The 15,571-nt window shown below is 39.9% G+C and overlaps 1 protein-coding gene across 1 annotated transcript in view; it reads right to left on the bottom strand.

Annotated features, from left to right (window-relative positions):
- The window catches only part of LOC106951739 (carbohydrate sulfotransferase 15), a 21,530-nt gene extending 6,289 nt beyond the window's left edge, over nt 1-15,241 (bottom strand). Inside the window, exons 1-4 of the mRNA XM_015039426.1 lie at nt 15,056-15,241; nt 13,585-14,167; nt 5,445-5,588; nt 596-752 (exon numbers count right to left, since the gene is read on the bottom strand). Of these exons, the coding sequence (XP_014894912.1) occupies nt 596-752; nt 5,445-5,588; nt 13,585-14,023 (740 nt within the window). The 5' untranslated portion in view covers nt 14,024-14,167; nt 15,056-15,241. The remainder of the gene's footprint in view (nt 1-595; nt 753-5,444; nt 5,589-13,584; nt 14,168-15,055) is intronic.
- Between the last annotated feature and the right edge of the window lie 330 nt (nt 15,242-15,571).

Here is a 15,571-nt window from a genome sequence, read left to right as displayed (position 1 = left end):
ATTATTATTATTATTATTATTATTATTATTATTATTATTATTGTTTGCAGCAGCAGGATGGGGATAGATGGAGAGGAGTAGGGGGAATCCTTTTTTTTTTTTTTTTTTGTGGGGTCATAGGGAATAGTGCCTATATGGAGCGGCCATTAGGCGAGAGGCGAGGCACATCCAGGACAGGTCATATTGTTTTTAGTAGTAATAGTAATCTTGTTTGTCTTCTTTACTTCATAATAAACACAAACAGTATGAACTATGTGCAATTCTTTAACACAAGTGTAGACAACAAGTATGATGTTCTGTAGTGTGAAGAAATAAGCAAATAAGTGAAAAAAAAAAAACAAGTTTAAAATGAGTGTCAGGCACTCAGGAGGAAGCTCTGCACAGGTTTTAATAAGCAAAGCAACTTATATGACAGGCAGCCCCAGTAAAAGCCCAACACATCCTTCTTAACAGCCAGAGCTCTTGTTTCTCATAAAGTGGCGAAGCGTGTCTGTGTCAGCAGGACAAACAGCTGTGATAGGGACATGTTTTAGAGCTGCATCATTACAGGCATCTCCGAGCCAATCGAGGGCAGCGTGATAGAAATTCTCCCAACCTTTCCACTGGATCCCTGAGCATAACGATGAAGCGGGCCTCCGGCTGTAGGGCATGGATGAAGTCCTGGATGAGAAACGGCGGCTCTCCCTCTGTGGTGTTGTCATAGAAATACACCCAGGCGTTGTTATCCCACATGGTGGAGGCGCTCGCTTCTCCTGCGAGAAAACACCAAAAGTGGTCGAAATGAAGGACGAGCGCAATCAGAGTCTTAAAGCAAAACACATACGGAAACACGTTGCTGCTGCTTTTATAATAGTTTCAGAGACTCACATTTCATGTTTACGTTTTTGGGGATTTTCTTTTAAGAAATAATTCCAAACTTGCTGTGGCTTGCACCACCCTTTAGGTCTCTGCGCTCCATATGGTTGTTCTTGTCGTGAAATTAAACCAACCGCATGTTTTAAAGGGTTTCGAGCAGACCGTATTAAATGCAGATGTCAGTTAGGTTACGGTGGATATAGCCTTCATGCGCCTTCATTTCTGCTTCAAAGGTTATTTGGACGTAAAGCTGAGGGTACATGAAACATAAATGTCACTAATTATGTCTCTCTACTTCACAATTTTAAATTGGAAGAGGAGAAAAATATTTTTAACATATCTGTTTAGGTCAGAGCTCAGCCTCAGCAGAAAATATGCAACTGTTACATACTACGTGTCCATATTTTCAGAGTCTTGTGCATGGATGCTTTCAGATGACTATGCTAATGGCTGATGGGAGTTTTCTTTTCTTTATTGTTTTGATGGTTGAGGAGTTATAATTCATGTAAATTAAGAGACATTCAGAACAAGCCTTGCATTTCAAAGCCAACTGAAGGCAGTGTGACAGGTACTCTAATTTACAACCAGAGATGTGCTGAGAATTTGAATTGGGAGCAGAAACTGGACCGTTTTCAACACAATCAGACCTGTTTGGTGATCAGAAACTAAGAAATTCAAACGTTTCCAATCAGTGAAAGGACCACAGCAAGCAGTGTGTATCTGTTGTGAATGTGGGTGTGTGTGCATGTGTACTTTTCAGATTTTTACTGTAAAAAAAACAACAAAAAAAAAGTAAAAACAATGAATTCTTGCCCTTACAGTTCACACTACTTTGTAACAAAAAATCCAAATTAAATACATTGAACTTAGTTCAAGGCATGTCCCCTCACAAATCAAAGACCGTATATAAAACACTAAGTTTGATCAAGTTCCATATACAGTGTGTAATTGCAAACAAAGGCTACTGTACCAAATATTGACATTTATTTTCACAAGTATTCAAATACGTATTTTCAGCAGTAACACACAAATAAGCTATTTAAAAAAAAATCATACATTGTGATTTCTAAAATTTTCTCTCTCTTTTTTTTTTTTTTTTTAAAGAGTATGTCTCACAGTGGACATGGACCTAAGACGGAAATTTCAGACCCCTCCAAGACTTCTAACTTGCAAAGTCGCAGGGTGTTCCAATACTCGTTTTTCCTCACTGTACTCCTTTAAACTAAACCTGCAAATAGCAAGCACTAAAAATTCTCTTTGCTCTAGTATCATGTTCGTAAAGGCACACAAGCAAACAAGTAGGCAGCATAATTGTAGGCGTCATAATTGCATCTTTGGTGGTAAAGAGAAACTGCAGCGTGACTGCTGTCAACACAATGACACTCGTGGTACTCATATCAAGTCAAACGACGTCATTTCTCAAACAATTTGAGCCTAGCAACTTTTATTAGGCTGCACTGAGAAACATATTCAGGATTCATTAGGCTGTCTGCCTTCATTCTGCTAAGTGAAGCCTTATCTCTCTCTCTCTCTTTCTCTTTCTCCCTCAGAGAAAGAGACTTATTTTCTGTGCTGACAACGGTGAATGTGAAACTGGATCGGTACTTAATGCCGTTATGTCTGAAATGATACAGACTGTGATCTTGTCTATTTTAAGGACCCCGTGTCAGCTAAAGAGGGTTTATTTTGCTCCGGGTAAACAAGTGAAGGACCCAGACCGTCGTTCCTGTGGTTCCCCAACCTGACCGTCGGCGGAGGAGAATCGAAGAGCAAAGATCCTGGCCGCAGGCCTGCACCTTGCTGGGCTCTCCCGGAGCACTGAGTGAATACCGAGTGGGCTTTTGGCACGCTCCCCCACCACGTTACAAGGATTACTTATTTAAAGAGGGAAACAAAGCAGCACGGCACGCTGAGCTCAACTCTGTGCAGTGTGAAAAGGCTATTGTCGAAACGTTAAATCAGTTTTCCTTCCCAGCTGAGTCGTTTCTTTGACACAGTGTTTGGACGATGGGAAAAGGCAGGAACAGATAGGAGCAGTGCAGCTGGAAACAGGATATGTTGATAGAGGAAGGAGGTTTGTAGGCTTCTCCACCCTGCTGTGGATATTAACACAAAAAAAAAAACAATGATTTCTTTATAAAGCACTCCAGTGAAGAGGCTAACTGAGGCAGAAGGACGTCTAGCATTAGAAAGATGTTAGAGGGTCTCTTTAGAGCTGAGTCACCGGCTTTCTTTTAAAAAGAAAAAAAAAAAATTACACTCCTTTGCTGAAGTGGCTCCCGCAGAGCAGCCTCACTACTTGCAGCCTCTGAAATATAAGATTACAAGTGAAGTTGCAGGACGCTGACAAATGCCAAAAACGCTCCTGGGTGCAACTTGACTGGCGGTGCAGGATACTGCTGGGGCACTTTCACACACATATCAGAGCGCTGCTACATGACCTGAGTAACCAATATGAAGTAAGCCAGGGAGGGGAGCTGGCGGCGACACAGAGCGATGTTCTGACAAGGAAAAAAAACAAAAAACAGGAAGGCAGAAGATTAAGCTTAGCAGGAAATGTTTGTGGTACTAAAACTTCCTGCAGATCTGATTAGCGGTGTCTCAGGCGTCGTGTGGCGCGCTATCATTTGTATCTTGTACTCTCAGATCTCTGCTGGCGAATCATTCTTAAGATGCTCGTTGCACAACAGACCGATGAGTAGACCAAAAGTGATAAGCAGCTTCCTGGCACTTGATTCGCGGAGTTTAAAGCGCATGTTTGGTTTGCCTAAACAAAGTGAGAAGCAGGATGTTTGGATCTGGTTTACGCTTCATCAGAGATCAAGATATGAAGTTTATGCAAACTGTTGGCTTTTTGTGTCACACAAAGAGCACACAGCAGTCTGCTTGCTGTAGACAACAAGGGGCTTATAAAGGTCAACTATTAATGAACCTCTGCAAAACCTGAATAAATGTGTTTTGATGCTCAGCATCCAACATTCTTTAATTATACTCCCTGCACACTGACTCTTGATTGCATTTGTGTATGCAAATTAATAAAATAACAAAACATTTTGTTATTTAATAGCGAGACGTGTCTTTCTTTTCTCATTGTCCTTTTGTATGAAAATCTCTTTGTGTCGAGGTCGAGAGTGGAAACAAAACCAAGTCGGCAGGTTTTGACAAGCTTTCATACGTTGCAAGATCCGAAACTGTAAAGATGCAGCTAGAAACTAACTGATGACTGAAATCACTGGGCTTTCAGCTCGATCTGCCGCGAACCGGCGCGTTGAACATCGAAAAATGTTCCCTTATAGCGACCACGGTTCTGAGGGTAGATGAATCAAAGTTGTCTGTTATAAATTCAGTGAGGTGTTTACAACTCAATCAGAAGAAGCACAGAAAATAAGTTATTTAAAAGAGAGCTGATTCTTGTGCTACAAGAGAGTGAAAGAGCAAGACTTTTTCTGAAGATAACAGGAAGGTTACATGCAGTACAGCAAATGTGTTCCTCTTCATCCTTTTGACTTCTATCTGTCATAGAAAAGACTTGATTTAGAAATGTTGGCAGCTGTTTAGGAAGCTCAGTCAAAGTAAGGATCTGCAGTTTTAAATGTATATGATGATAAATAGACAGTTTAAAATGTTATCAAGTGATTTTTGTTTTGAAAATAGTAAAACCCCTCTTTTGAGTTCCTTCATCATTTTTGTACCACAGTTCTGAAAGAGAAATCAGAAGCAGCTCATAGCTTTACAGACTTTGGAACGTGGAATTTGACTGGAGTAAACCTGGATAAAAGCAACATTTTGGAGTTAAGTTGTCACATGCAGCATCAACCTTGGTAAGAAGATGTGGAAAAACCCCTTTTTATTGCAGTAGCATCTGACATTTCTAGTGTTAGTCAACCTGACAAATAAATAGATTTTTAAAAAACTTGTTTGAATTAAACCTTGTCAAACATATAATTAGTGATCAGTACAAAAAAATACTTTTTATCAACCCAGTGGATTTGTTTTCACAGGATTGAAGACTTTTCATTCAAATCTTTTGTCTATCCTGATGAGAATTGGGCTTCACATTGTTGAATGTCCATTCCTCCATTTCATGTTTGTTTCTGCCCTGAATGCAGCGTGACAACACGACCTTCTTTTTTCAATGTACCCTCACTATTACTTTTATGTCAGTGACCAGTTTATGTTTTTCTACTCAACCTTACTTTATGGTGAAATAACTCTAAAAGCACCAGTTTTTTTATGTATGTACCTTGTTCTGTTCCATTATTTTCAAGTTTTGCAAGCAACACTGACAAACTATTTTCAATAAATTTCACAGTTTAAGGGTTTCTACTTAAACTGTGAAATTTAAGGACATAGTTATATTTATTTATTGAACCGTGTCCTTAAAACACAGTTAAATAAACACAGTTAAATTCACAGAGGAATTCAAATGACAAAAATCATTTGAATTCCTCTCTCAGACCACAACCCAACTTCCTCCATTATTATTATTGTTATTATTATTATAGTCACAGTTCTGATTAGGGTTGGTGTTGGCTTCTAAATTATGATGTAGGTATTGGCTTCTAAAGTGAACAGATGATGTGACTTACCTATGATGACGTTCGGGTGGCTGGGTGATCCGCTGGTGTTTGCATTTAGCTCGCCCTGGATTTGGTAAGCAGCCTGATCAAACAGGTCAAGATAGTCCTCCACCGGGTACCGATCATGCAAACCCTCACTGAGACGAATGATACCTGAAAAAAAATATACCAAGAAGGATTCATCTCACAGTTTTTCTTAGCAGATGGAAGTTTGTTTACTATTTTATTCAGGGTTCAAACTTGCGGAGTCACAGGAACGCAGACAAAAAGCTGAGTATTTAGCTTTACTTGCTATGTTTTTGCTATGTTTCCCAAAGTAGTGTGCCACTACCCTTTCACAAAAATGCATTACTATTCATCAAAAATAGGTTACCGTAATATAGTACCTAGCAGGATGGTCATATATCAGACAGTGGACCTAGTAAGACAAACATCCAAAACTACCTGGTACCAGTGCTGAAGCGCCAAGGCGCCAAGGCGGAGCTTTGGGTAAATAGGAGGTGCATTGTTTTATTAAGGCGTGTTTGCTCATTGCTGGTAATGGGAAGTGAACTACATCAGCAGGGGCCTCAGCTGAACCCCTTTTATTAGTTCTTGCCATTCTAGTTGGTATTAATTCCTGCTGTGAGGACCAGTGCTTGTTTGCAACACAAGATGTGAAATTTATTCTTATCTCATATTCGCGATCAACTCTGAGCATTCTCAAATCTGACCTCAGTTTAGAAGTGGGAGATTTTTTTCTTCTCCATTGGTTAATGTTTCCAGTTAAAGCCCAGTGTCCAATTAATGCTTTTAAAGCAAAATGTGTTTTCCATCTGAGCTGTGGCTGGGCACGGAATAATTACAGTGATTAAAATTCACTATGCTATTGTAGTTGCTTGGTAAATGTCTTTGCAGCATGTATGCAGGATTAGAAAAATGAGGTAAGTCAAACAAATGTTTCTTTTAATGACGCTTTAGTGCAAAAGGCTCCAACAGCAAGTCAGTATCAATATTCGTTTAGAAAATTCGCATTTAAATCAGGTGCAACAGCTCTGGTATGGATCTGCCATCCGCTTTTTTTTTTTTTTTTGAATTGAAATTAAATGTCAAGCACTTGCGTTGTATTTCATGACTTCTGCCGCATAAGGCAGACACATTTGCTTAAGATTCAGGCTGCTCGTCCAAGAAAGCTATGTGGCACATATCACATCAGTTCACCATTTCTATGTATCAGGCTCGTAGCGCCCCAAGGGGGAACGAAATAAATAAATACAAAACAAGGCCATTTGAATTCAGAGTGTCCTCAGAGGGTGCCTAAGGAGAAAAGTGCTGATTACCACCACCTGCCCTGGAGTACATGTCTGGAAGGGATAAAGAGTGGGTGACAGAAAGCATGAACGCCAAAAGGGAACGAAGTGGGACATTAACCTATCGCAGAAATGCAGCCGCACCACTGCGAGCTCCAGAAAAACAACCATGAGGCAAATAACTAATCTGGAGATAATCATCAACTCCAAACTAAACACATCATATTAAAGTAAGCACTGCTTGCAGAATAAACAATCTGGCAATTAGGTTCTTGGAATGTCAGAGGGATTAAGCTCAGAATCTGGATCGACTTCAAAGGAACTGCTTTGGCTGTAACAGGCAGCCATCTTTTGATATTTGTGATTACAATTTGGGGGAATGTTCTTTAAAGAAACAACCAGCACTGCTGGTTATATGCTAATAAGAATAACAGAGCGACGATTCGTATGCAGAGAAAAGAAATGGTGCGTGTTAGTTATAGCTGGAAGAGGGAAAAAAAAAATGACCCAGGTTCAGTGTAAGAAGCGGTCTTGACAGCGTAGTACTCACAATCACACTGTGAAAGAATAGCTGCTGATCATCAGTGAAAATTGACTGCATGTTTTTGTATAACCAACTTAATCTGAAGCCATTATCTAATCTTTGTTTGATTTTGCAATCAGGGGTGACTATAAAAGAGCACTTAACCGAGAGGGAGATCAGTGCCCTTCAGCTTCGCTGCCCTCTTTTCATTTCCCTATAAGAAACATTCTTTAAAAATGCAAACATTATTAGCCCACACACACTGACTCACTGCACTAAAGTCTGTCTCTGGAGCTCGTGAAGCTTTCCATTATTCATAAGCTCTGAGTGTTTCAGTTGGAATGGAATGGGAAAAAAAATACATGCATTAAGTGTAGTATGATGTCTTGCCTCTTTTATTACAGAAAAAAAATCTTTGCCACGTTAGACATAATCAGGTCAAGGTCTTATCATAAATCACATCTAAAAAAATGTTTAGATGAGTGTGGAAAAGGAACTCAATTTAAAAACAATCAAAACTCAAAAATAACCCAAAATGTCCTCCTAATGAATATGTGGTCTCACTGCTAAGCAGTGTCCCATTGTTGATTTCAATTTCTACATAGGTTTAAAAAAAAAAGATCATGATTTTAAAATCTGCTACAACATTATTGCTTAATTGTACCACTTGTTTTAGTAAAACAAATGGATATAAGTTTAAAGAACTGTATTTAAAGTATTTTTGTTGTGCAAAAAAAGTGCAAAAGATAAAAAAAAAACACTTTGCTGCATCTTAACTTTAAAGGGGCAGTATTGTGTGTTTTCCAGTCACATAGCGTAGCATGCTTAAACAACTCCGTTCCTTGAAGGCAGGCTGTCCAAGAGTTTTGCACAGCTGAATGACTGCTATGGGAGATTAAAGGATTCCTCAAACACGCACGAAAGAAGAAACAAAGCGACACTCCTGGTATATTTTTGACGAGACAACAACTTTATGAGATGATGTAAAGCTGAAACATTTTTTAAATATTAGCTCACCCTTCATTTTGCGGCTCCAAATTAGTCAGATTGCGAGGGTGTAGAACCATTATGTGCTGATGCTAAAACTGTAAGTCTTTTGTCCTGTGTGTAGTTCAGCTTTGCACATCAGAAGACTAAACTTTAGCTTGAGCTAAGTTACACTCTCACTTCTACACAGGCCTGACAGTTGTCTGGTCAGCATTTTCCTCAACCTGTGCTATGATTGTCCCCCTCAGAGCCATCATGGGCCTCTTGGCTTTATCACTGACTCACATTCGAGTCAGAATTTTAACGTGACTGTCTCTCAAACATTTCTTCATTGTCTCTGTGCTATGATTTGCAGACCCAGATGTAGTTCCATGCTTTTTTTTTTTTCCTATTTTCTGTGTAATGGTTCAACCACGGTGTGAATGAATAATTTTTCTTTAAAGCTGCTACATGTTGGTATGGATACATGGAGGACTGAGCTTATGCAAGAATGCATTCACATGCTCTTATAGTGAAAGTGTGGAGTAGATTATTTGTCTAAGTTCCTCAATGTTCAGTTTGTGCTGAGATAAAAACACGAAAACGGAACCTGAGAAACTCTAAGAATTTTCTTCTACTTCTTTTTTGAAGGCATGTCACAATAAAAATCTCAATGACATACACTGACGTTTGTGGCTGCTAAGCATAGAACAAGTTGCTGGTGTTGACCAGGCTAGTGCGGGTACGGGATGGATTTATGTGTATTTCTCCAAATTTTTCACAAATTGTCTACCTCCTTTTATATGGTCAGGACATAGTGACAATTTTAGCATATGTGTAAAAAATATATTTTTATAAAGTTTACCGACTGTAGCTTTAAATCTCTTCTATGATGGCGCAGTATTGCTTTCAACATCGCAGATGCCTTTGCAGCAGAATAAAAAAAAGAACACGACGGCGCCACGCTTTCCGACAACAGAACCGACACATGCGACCAGATGTCTGCTGTGAGGCAGCTCCTACTCCTCGGCACTCTGTGTTTGTCTCTTTGTTAGAGTGAATGACTTTGTTTGCCACCTGTTCAAACTCAGCTGAACGCCAAGTCAGAGCGGTGGCATCAGCAGGTTGCTCATGCTTCACAATTCTGACAAAAACAAACCAATTATTGACTCATACTGTTTAAGTTTCAACAAGTTAAATGAGCAAATATTTCCACGACGTCTCACTCTGACGTGCTGCACGTAAGATATATTTATGCAGCAGTGGTATTATTAAATAAATAATTCGCTGTCTAATTGGAAAATGCGTCATTGCGCAATTAGCCGTTTGAATAAGAGAGAAATACACGCGGGGACGGAAATTAGAATGAACTAAAGATGCAAAATAAGCAACCACTAAATGCTGAGATAAGAAATGTGTTGAAGAGGCAGGATGTGAGAAACGAGTGCAACAGTGAGCGCTGAAGTAGTGCAAGTGCAGGGTCAGTTGGTTGTGTGGCTTCAAAGCGTGCCAAAGCTTCACACTGAATATGTTTCTGACATATTCAGATGTCACGGTTTCAACGACAGTCACTCATCTATGTTCAAGGGAAACGCAGCATAAGTCTAGATTCATCTAAATTCGTCTAAATTCTTCGGGGTGAAGCTGTAACTTCACTCTGAAGTTAAAGTACATATGTATATATATCATGTTGCATCATGGAGGGTGAGCGATACCACAAAGTGATGCAGGGGTAAATAATGTAGGGAGGAGAGAGATGCGTGTTTTCTAGCTGGAAACACACGACTTTGTGTCAGCTAAAGATGAAAATGTCTCGGTTCGTTGTGTCCTGCGTGCTGGTGAATTACTGCTATTGTGACACCCTTGAAAATAGGGGAGACAGAAAAACCAGTGTGATTTTCTGTCCTTTGCTCATGCAGCCGTTTAATGCAACGAGGAGAGAGCATGAAAGTCCCCCGGTGGAGGATAAAGCCACTACCGGTCAATCCCAGAACAGGCTCACGTAGCTGAGTGCATATGTAGAGGTCACAATTTCCTTGAATGAAATTGACACAGACATAAATACAACGTGAAAAATAACTTTTCAACAATTGGTTTCCTGTATTTCTATTAATTTTAGGCTTTTTTCAACTAATATAAATATTCATTGATGTATAGGGTCAATGAATATTGATATAAGATTTAAAATTGTTACTGTCCATTTTAAATCTTTTGTTTTTACTGTCAATTCTTTTAGTATGAAAACAATTTAGAAAGATTTTGTTTTTTACTGCACTGGTACAAAACTGACAGAGCAAGTTCCACCAGGTGTTGCAAAAGTAGAAAGTTGCAAATAAAATGCCAGAGGTGCTCTACCACCCAAACTACAAAAGCTGGACTTCTGTGCAAAACCAGTAAGCGGGGGATTGTTGAAGAAGCTGGTCGGACGTAGAGGAAGAAATACTGCCCACAAACACGGTTAACTCTCCCTGGTTGTCATTTTTATTTTGAGGCAGCAGCGACTGTTGTTGGCAGCTTCTGAAAACAATTAAACTTGCAACATAACTTAGTTACTTTAAATCAAGTAAATCGGAAAAGCAACTCAGTTTGGTTTTCAAGGAGTAATCAGTAATCAGTAATCACAAATCAAGTTACTTTTTAAAGGTAACTTGAAAAAGTAACTATAACTTGTGCGGCACACAAATGTGTCCATTGTGAAAAAGAGGCAAGAATTTTGAACTGTTGAAAGAAAGCCAAAATTCCCAGCTGCAGATTGCCACAAGCCATTTAGAGGACACTGACGGGATGCATGTTACAGAAGGTGCTCTGATTAAGTGACAATAAATTTGCATTGACAGGGCCTCTCCATTCAATCTGACTGATCTTGAGCTATTATGTAAACAAGAAGGAGAAAAATTATCCAGATGTGAAAGGCCATGCTATAAAGTATAAGCTCACAAATGATCATCTTCAACTATCCAACTATGTACTACTTTGTGCAACTTTTGGATGTAAAAAAAAAAAAATCTCAAACAAGATTTCTGTTACACTGCACAGAGGAGGACTAACACATTCTAACTCTCTAAAGGAAAAGGTTTCTTGAACATTTTTAGTATGCTGGATGCCGTCTGGAGAAAGGAAAGATCGTAACAAGTTAGTTCACAATACTGCAGCTACTAGAGAGGCACAGCTTTTAAGATGTATTCACAATCTCAGATGCATATCCATCCCTTTTCTATATCCGCCTAATGCTTGCAGGGACCCAACCAGCTGGTGCCTATCTGTGGCAGTCAGAAAAGAGAAGCAAGGTACAACCTGGACCTCCATGTCATTTTAAAGTGGCCAATTACCATGAATGCATGTTTTTGAACAGTTGGAGGAAACTAGAGAACGTAGGGAAGAATCTGCACATGCATTTCGACAACGTAACACATGAAGGCAGATGGCTTTGATTCAAATCCAGGAAATTCTTGCTTAAAGCAATTCTGCAAAATTAGTGCTAAACGATCATCCACCGTGCAGTCTCTGAATTCAAACATGGATGAAAATGGGTTTTACCTGATGGCAAAGTGAAGAAGCAGACAAAGAGCTGGCAATTATATAACTCATTAGTTGAGTTTATGAAGAGGCCCTGTTAATGCAAATGAAGGTACACTAAAACAAATCTCAAAAGAAACATGGTTGTTTCTGGTCAGGGCTAAGAGTGATTTATTTGTCTAACTATTTCTCGATGCTTTTCGCCCCCACACTGAAACTCCATCATCCTGCAAAATGCAACATTTAGTCAGAAGAACTTACCTATTGAGTAAGACTTTTATAATTATCAAATTATTTAACTCAGAGTATTAAGGATTACGGCGATTATGCTTGGTGCTCAAACTTTTCTATTCACTTGTATGTAAAAAGCTACCTGAAACCAAACCAAGTCATAATCAATTTCAAATTAAATCGGCTACACCAACCATGAACCAAACAAAGTGCAGCAGATACTGAGTGCAGCAGAAAGTTTGCTATTTTAAGAACAAATTAGAAAGCACGTAACAAGTAAACGATCCTATAAAGAAACCTATATTTTTTTTACTGAGTCTGTTCAGGTGCTCATTCAGGTTGCTACAACAGGAAGCTTGAGCATGTTTTCTATTTAAAAGTGCAAAAAACAGCAGCAATGGGTTGTTTTCCAAAATACATATCTTCGTTTTTTTACTATCCTACTATCATTTTGGAGTAAAGCTAAACATCACTGAGAGTAAAAGAGAGGCAGCACATTTGAAACAACCCCTTTCACTGGGATTTCTACAACTCTTTTGTTGTTGCTCAAAAAATATCAATGAACCATGCTATTAGGACTTACTCAGCAGCTTGAGGGACACAGCTACATTCAGGACAATTAATGCAGATACCATCCACTGATGGGCTTATTGATCATCCGATGACCACACTCTCTTATTCATTAGACTTTTCAATTTAAAAAAAAAAGTGCTTCATCACAAAAGTCTCAGCACAGTCCAATATAATTAAAACTAACAATTACTCGAATCGGGGTGTGATTGTGAATCGCACAACAATGAGAATATTCAGGATGCTAAAACACGGTGGGACCTTCTGCATCCCCATGTGAGAGAATAACAGAATCATTAGAGACCTGCGAGACATTAAGTGTTTAATCAGGGTTTTCAGAACAAGTTTATCTTTTATATAAACTGAAGTAGATACTGTGGAAGTGCAGCTGTTCTCCAGATGTTTTTATAACTTACTTTTGATCGCTTAGGATAAATCAGTCACTGCCTCCGTCTGTTCCCGTACATGAAAGTTGAACTTGTTTTGCTCATACGTTTTCTACAAGTTTATCCTAAATTCAGGCTTGATGTAGATCAAATTACACCAAAAACATTAACAACGTTTCAACCTCGATTAGACGTCAAGAGACACCTTCTTGTACTTATTAACTTTCACTTTTCACTGTTTGACTACTGCAAACTACATCGCTTAACTCACACTGTGCTTTGCAGACCCTTTCACTCGCCATGAGTTGGTTAAAGCTGAAAACGAAAGCTAAGCAACTCACTTGCTGTCTGATTAATTAAGGTTAATATTTCCACGTGGAGGCATTCATAGACCAATGAAATTTTATTCCTAAATCATCAGTTAATCCTTAGTATGAAATAAAATAAACCAATCTACCAAGTCTTGACACAACAGCACATTGTAAATTCCACCTATTGACATCCAATATACATAAACTTCATTTCATACAACTGACTATTTAAGTTTTGGAATAATCCTTTCAGCATGCCTGTCAGTGGAGAGTTTTTGGTCAAATTAAAGCAATGAAATCAAAGGAGACATATACTTGGAACAGAAATACAGTATCCAGCAAATGGTTTATTTTTACTCACATGTGGATCGCTCCTCATCAGTGCTTTGCGGTCAGGGCATTGTCGTTGGGTCCGAAACTCCACCTTGGATTTGATGGATTTCACCACCAGTTTTATATGTGCATAGTCCCCCACTGACGTGAGGTTAAAGGCAAAGGGTCCGGGACTGACCAAGCCGTTGAGGTGGTAAGGGGACGGCGTAAGGAGAAGGCCCTTCTTGTCCCCTGTCAAAACGTACGATGCCATTATGAGGAACATGATGGCTAGGACGAACAGGAAGCCGTACAGGCGGATCTTGCATCCGACAGTGCTTGAGCGTCTCGTTAGGTCGCGTTTCACTTCCAGAACCGCAAACAAGTTCATGGGTGTGTTGTCCACCTGCAGGAGCAGCGGCCTCTTGTGGTAATCATCCACAGTGGAGCCAAGCAGGCTGTACTTGTAGTCCATCTGTGTCATGGTGTCCAGAGCAACTATGCCCAGTGTTAGAGCTCAACGACATAAGCAGCAGCCATTCATATGCCACAGTTTGGAATGGGAAAATGTCCATAAACTGATATCCATGATGGTTGGTGGAGATCCGCCCACCTCCTCTACTGACACCTGCCAAATAAAAATAGCAGAAGTTTAACTGAGAGACAAAACCAAATGCCATAGCAACAATTATTACACTAAGTGCAGAAATAGAATTACAAGATTACCATTTAAAAAGGAAATAGAGTTACTCTAATGGTTGAGTGTCAGGCTCAGTGTTTGGTACAAAAACCATGAGATGCGAGTTTGAAACGAAAACAATTGACTTCCTCTTAAGCTTCCTCTTGGTGCTGCACAGCACAGCCTCACGGCTCTACCCACCCGTCCTCTCTGTGCATCAAAGTCACAATATGGAGGCAGTGATAAGGACAAACTTCTTAGGAATAAATTCAGACTGTGAACTACAAGGCCGCATGTTGGACTCTCACAGCGAGGGACAAAAATATCAAAGATACGCAGCCTGACCTGCAGAGGGGATTTATATTATCAGAAAATAGTTTCTTCTCTATGAACTCACACAGAAGAACAAGTCACACACTGATAAAAAAGGAGGGCCAGAGTTGAGAGGATAAAAGTATTGAGAATTTTGATAATAATGTTCTTGCGGTACCACATCACCATTTATCCTTGAGCCTTTGATTTGTGTCTGAAGCTGAGTTCACATGACTTGGCGTAAATAGGATGTAGCATGATGACAAAAAGCCCACAGAGGTAAAGCCTAGCACATGTTTCAAAAGACAGAACAGCCCTGCTTCCCTCTGGCGATGTTTCATGCATTCACACTCGCAGCTGCATGTGTATCTCCATGTTGCTGATGTACGGCACACCTGCAGCCAACTCCGGCACGCTTATATCATCAGACACAAGCAGAGTGGAAGTGAGTCATCAATCCTTCTCACAGCTGCTGATATTGTCTGCTGCACTCCCCATCCCCCACCACCCACCCAGCGCTCACACCTTCAGCACAAATCTGCAGCGCTTGTGGCGCAGCTGATAACGGAACAGAACTGGAGATTTCAGCCTCTTTCTTCAAGCAGTGTCATTTACCCCCAGCCGAGCCATCGGCTCCACCCTGCAGAACAAGTCCCTCTGGGAGAGAGGTGTAGACGCACGAGTTTGGCCCGGTAAAAAAAAAAAAAAGCAATGCTTTGGTACGACAACACGCTCAAACGGTATCACTTGCATGGTGCTTTATCAAACCTAGAGGACACAGATGCGCTCCACGCTACTTTCAGTCATTCACACGCCGATGACAGTAAGATACTTTATAGACACGAGGACAAAACATGGACTTGAACCGACAACCCACCGGTTACAGGATGAACCCCTGTCACTGTCGTTTCATAACGCCCGGGTCATCACATACTGACTCCCAAATCATGATTTATGGATCTGCAAGACCTTCTAAACTAAGACAATATGGAGACTTTTTAGAAAACTTTAAATCTTTACATCTGTTTGTGTACATTTCAA

The sequence above is a fragment of the Poecilia latipinna genome, unplaced genomic scaffold, assembly GCF_001443285.1.
Source record: "Poecilia latipinna isolate Pla-1442-1.1 unplaced genomic scaffold, P_latipinna-1.0 Scaffold472, whole genome shotgun sequence".
In the NCBI taxonomy this organism is placed as follows: domain Eukaryota; kingdom Metazoa; phylum Chordata; class Actinopteri; order Cyprinodontiformes; family Poeciliidae; genus Poecilia; species Poecilia latipinna.
Note: the sequence above shows the minus strand (reverse complement) of the source record. Positions and strands in the feature narration are given on the sequence as shown.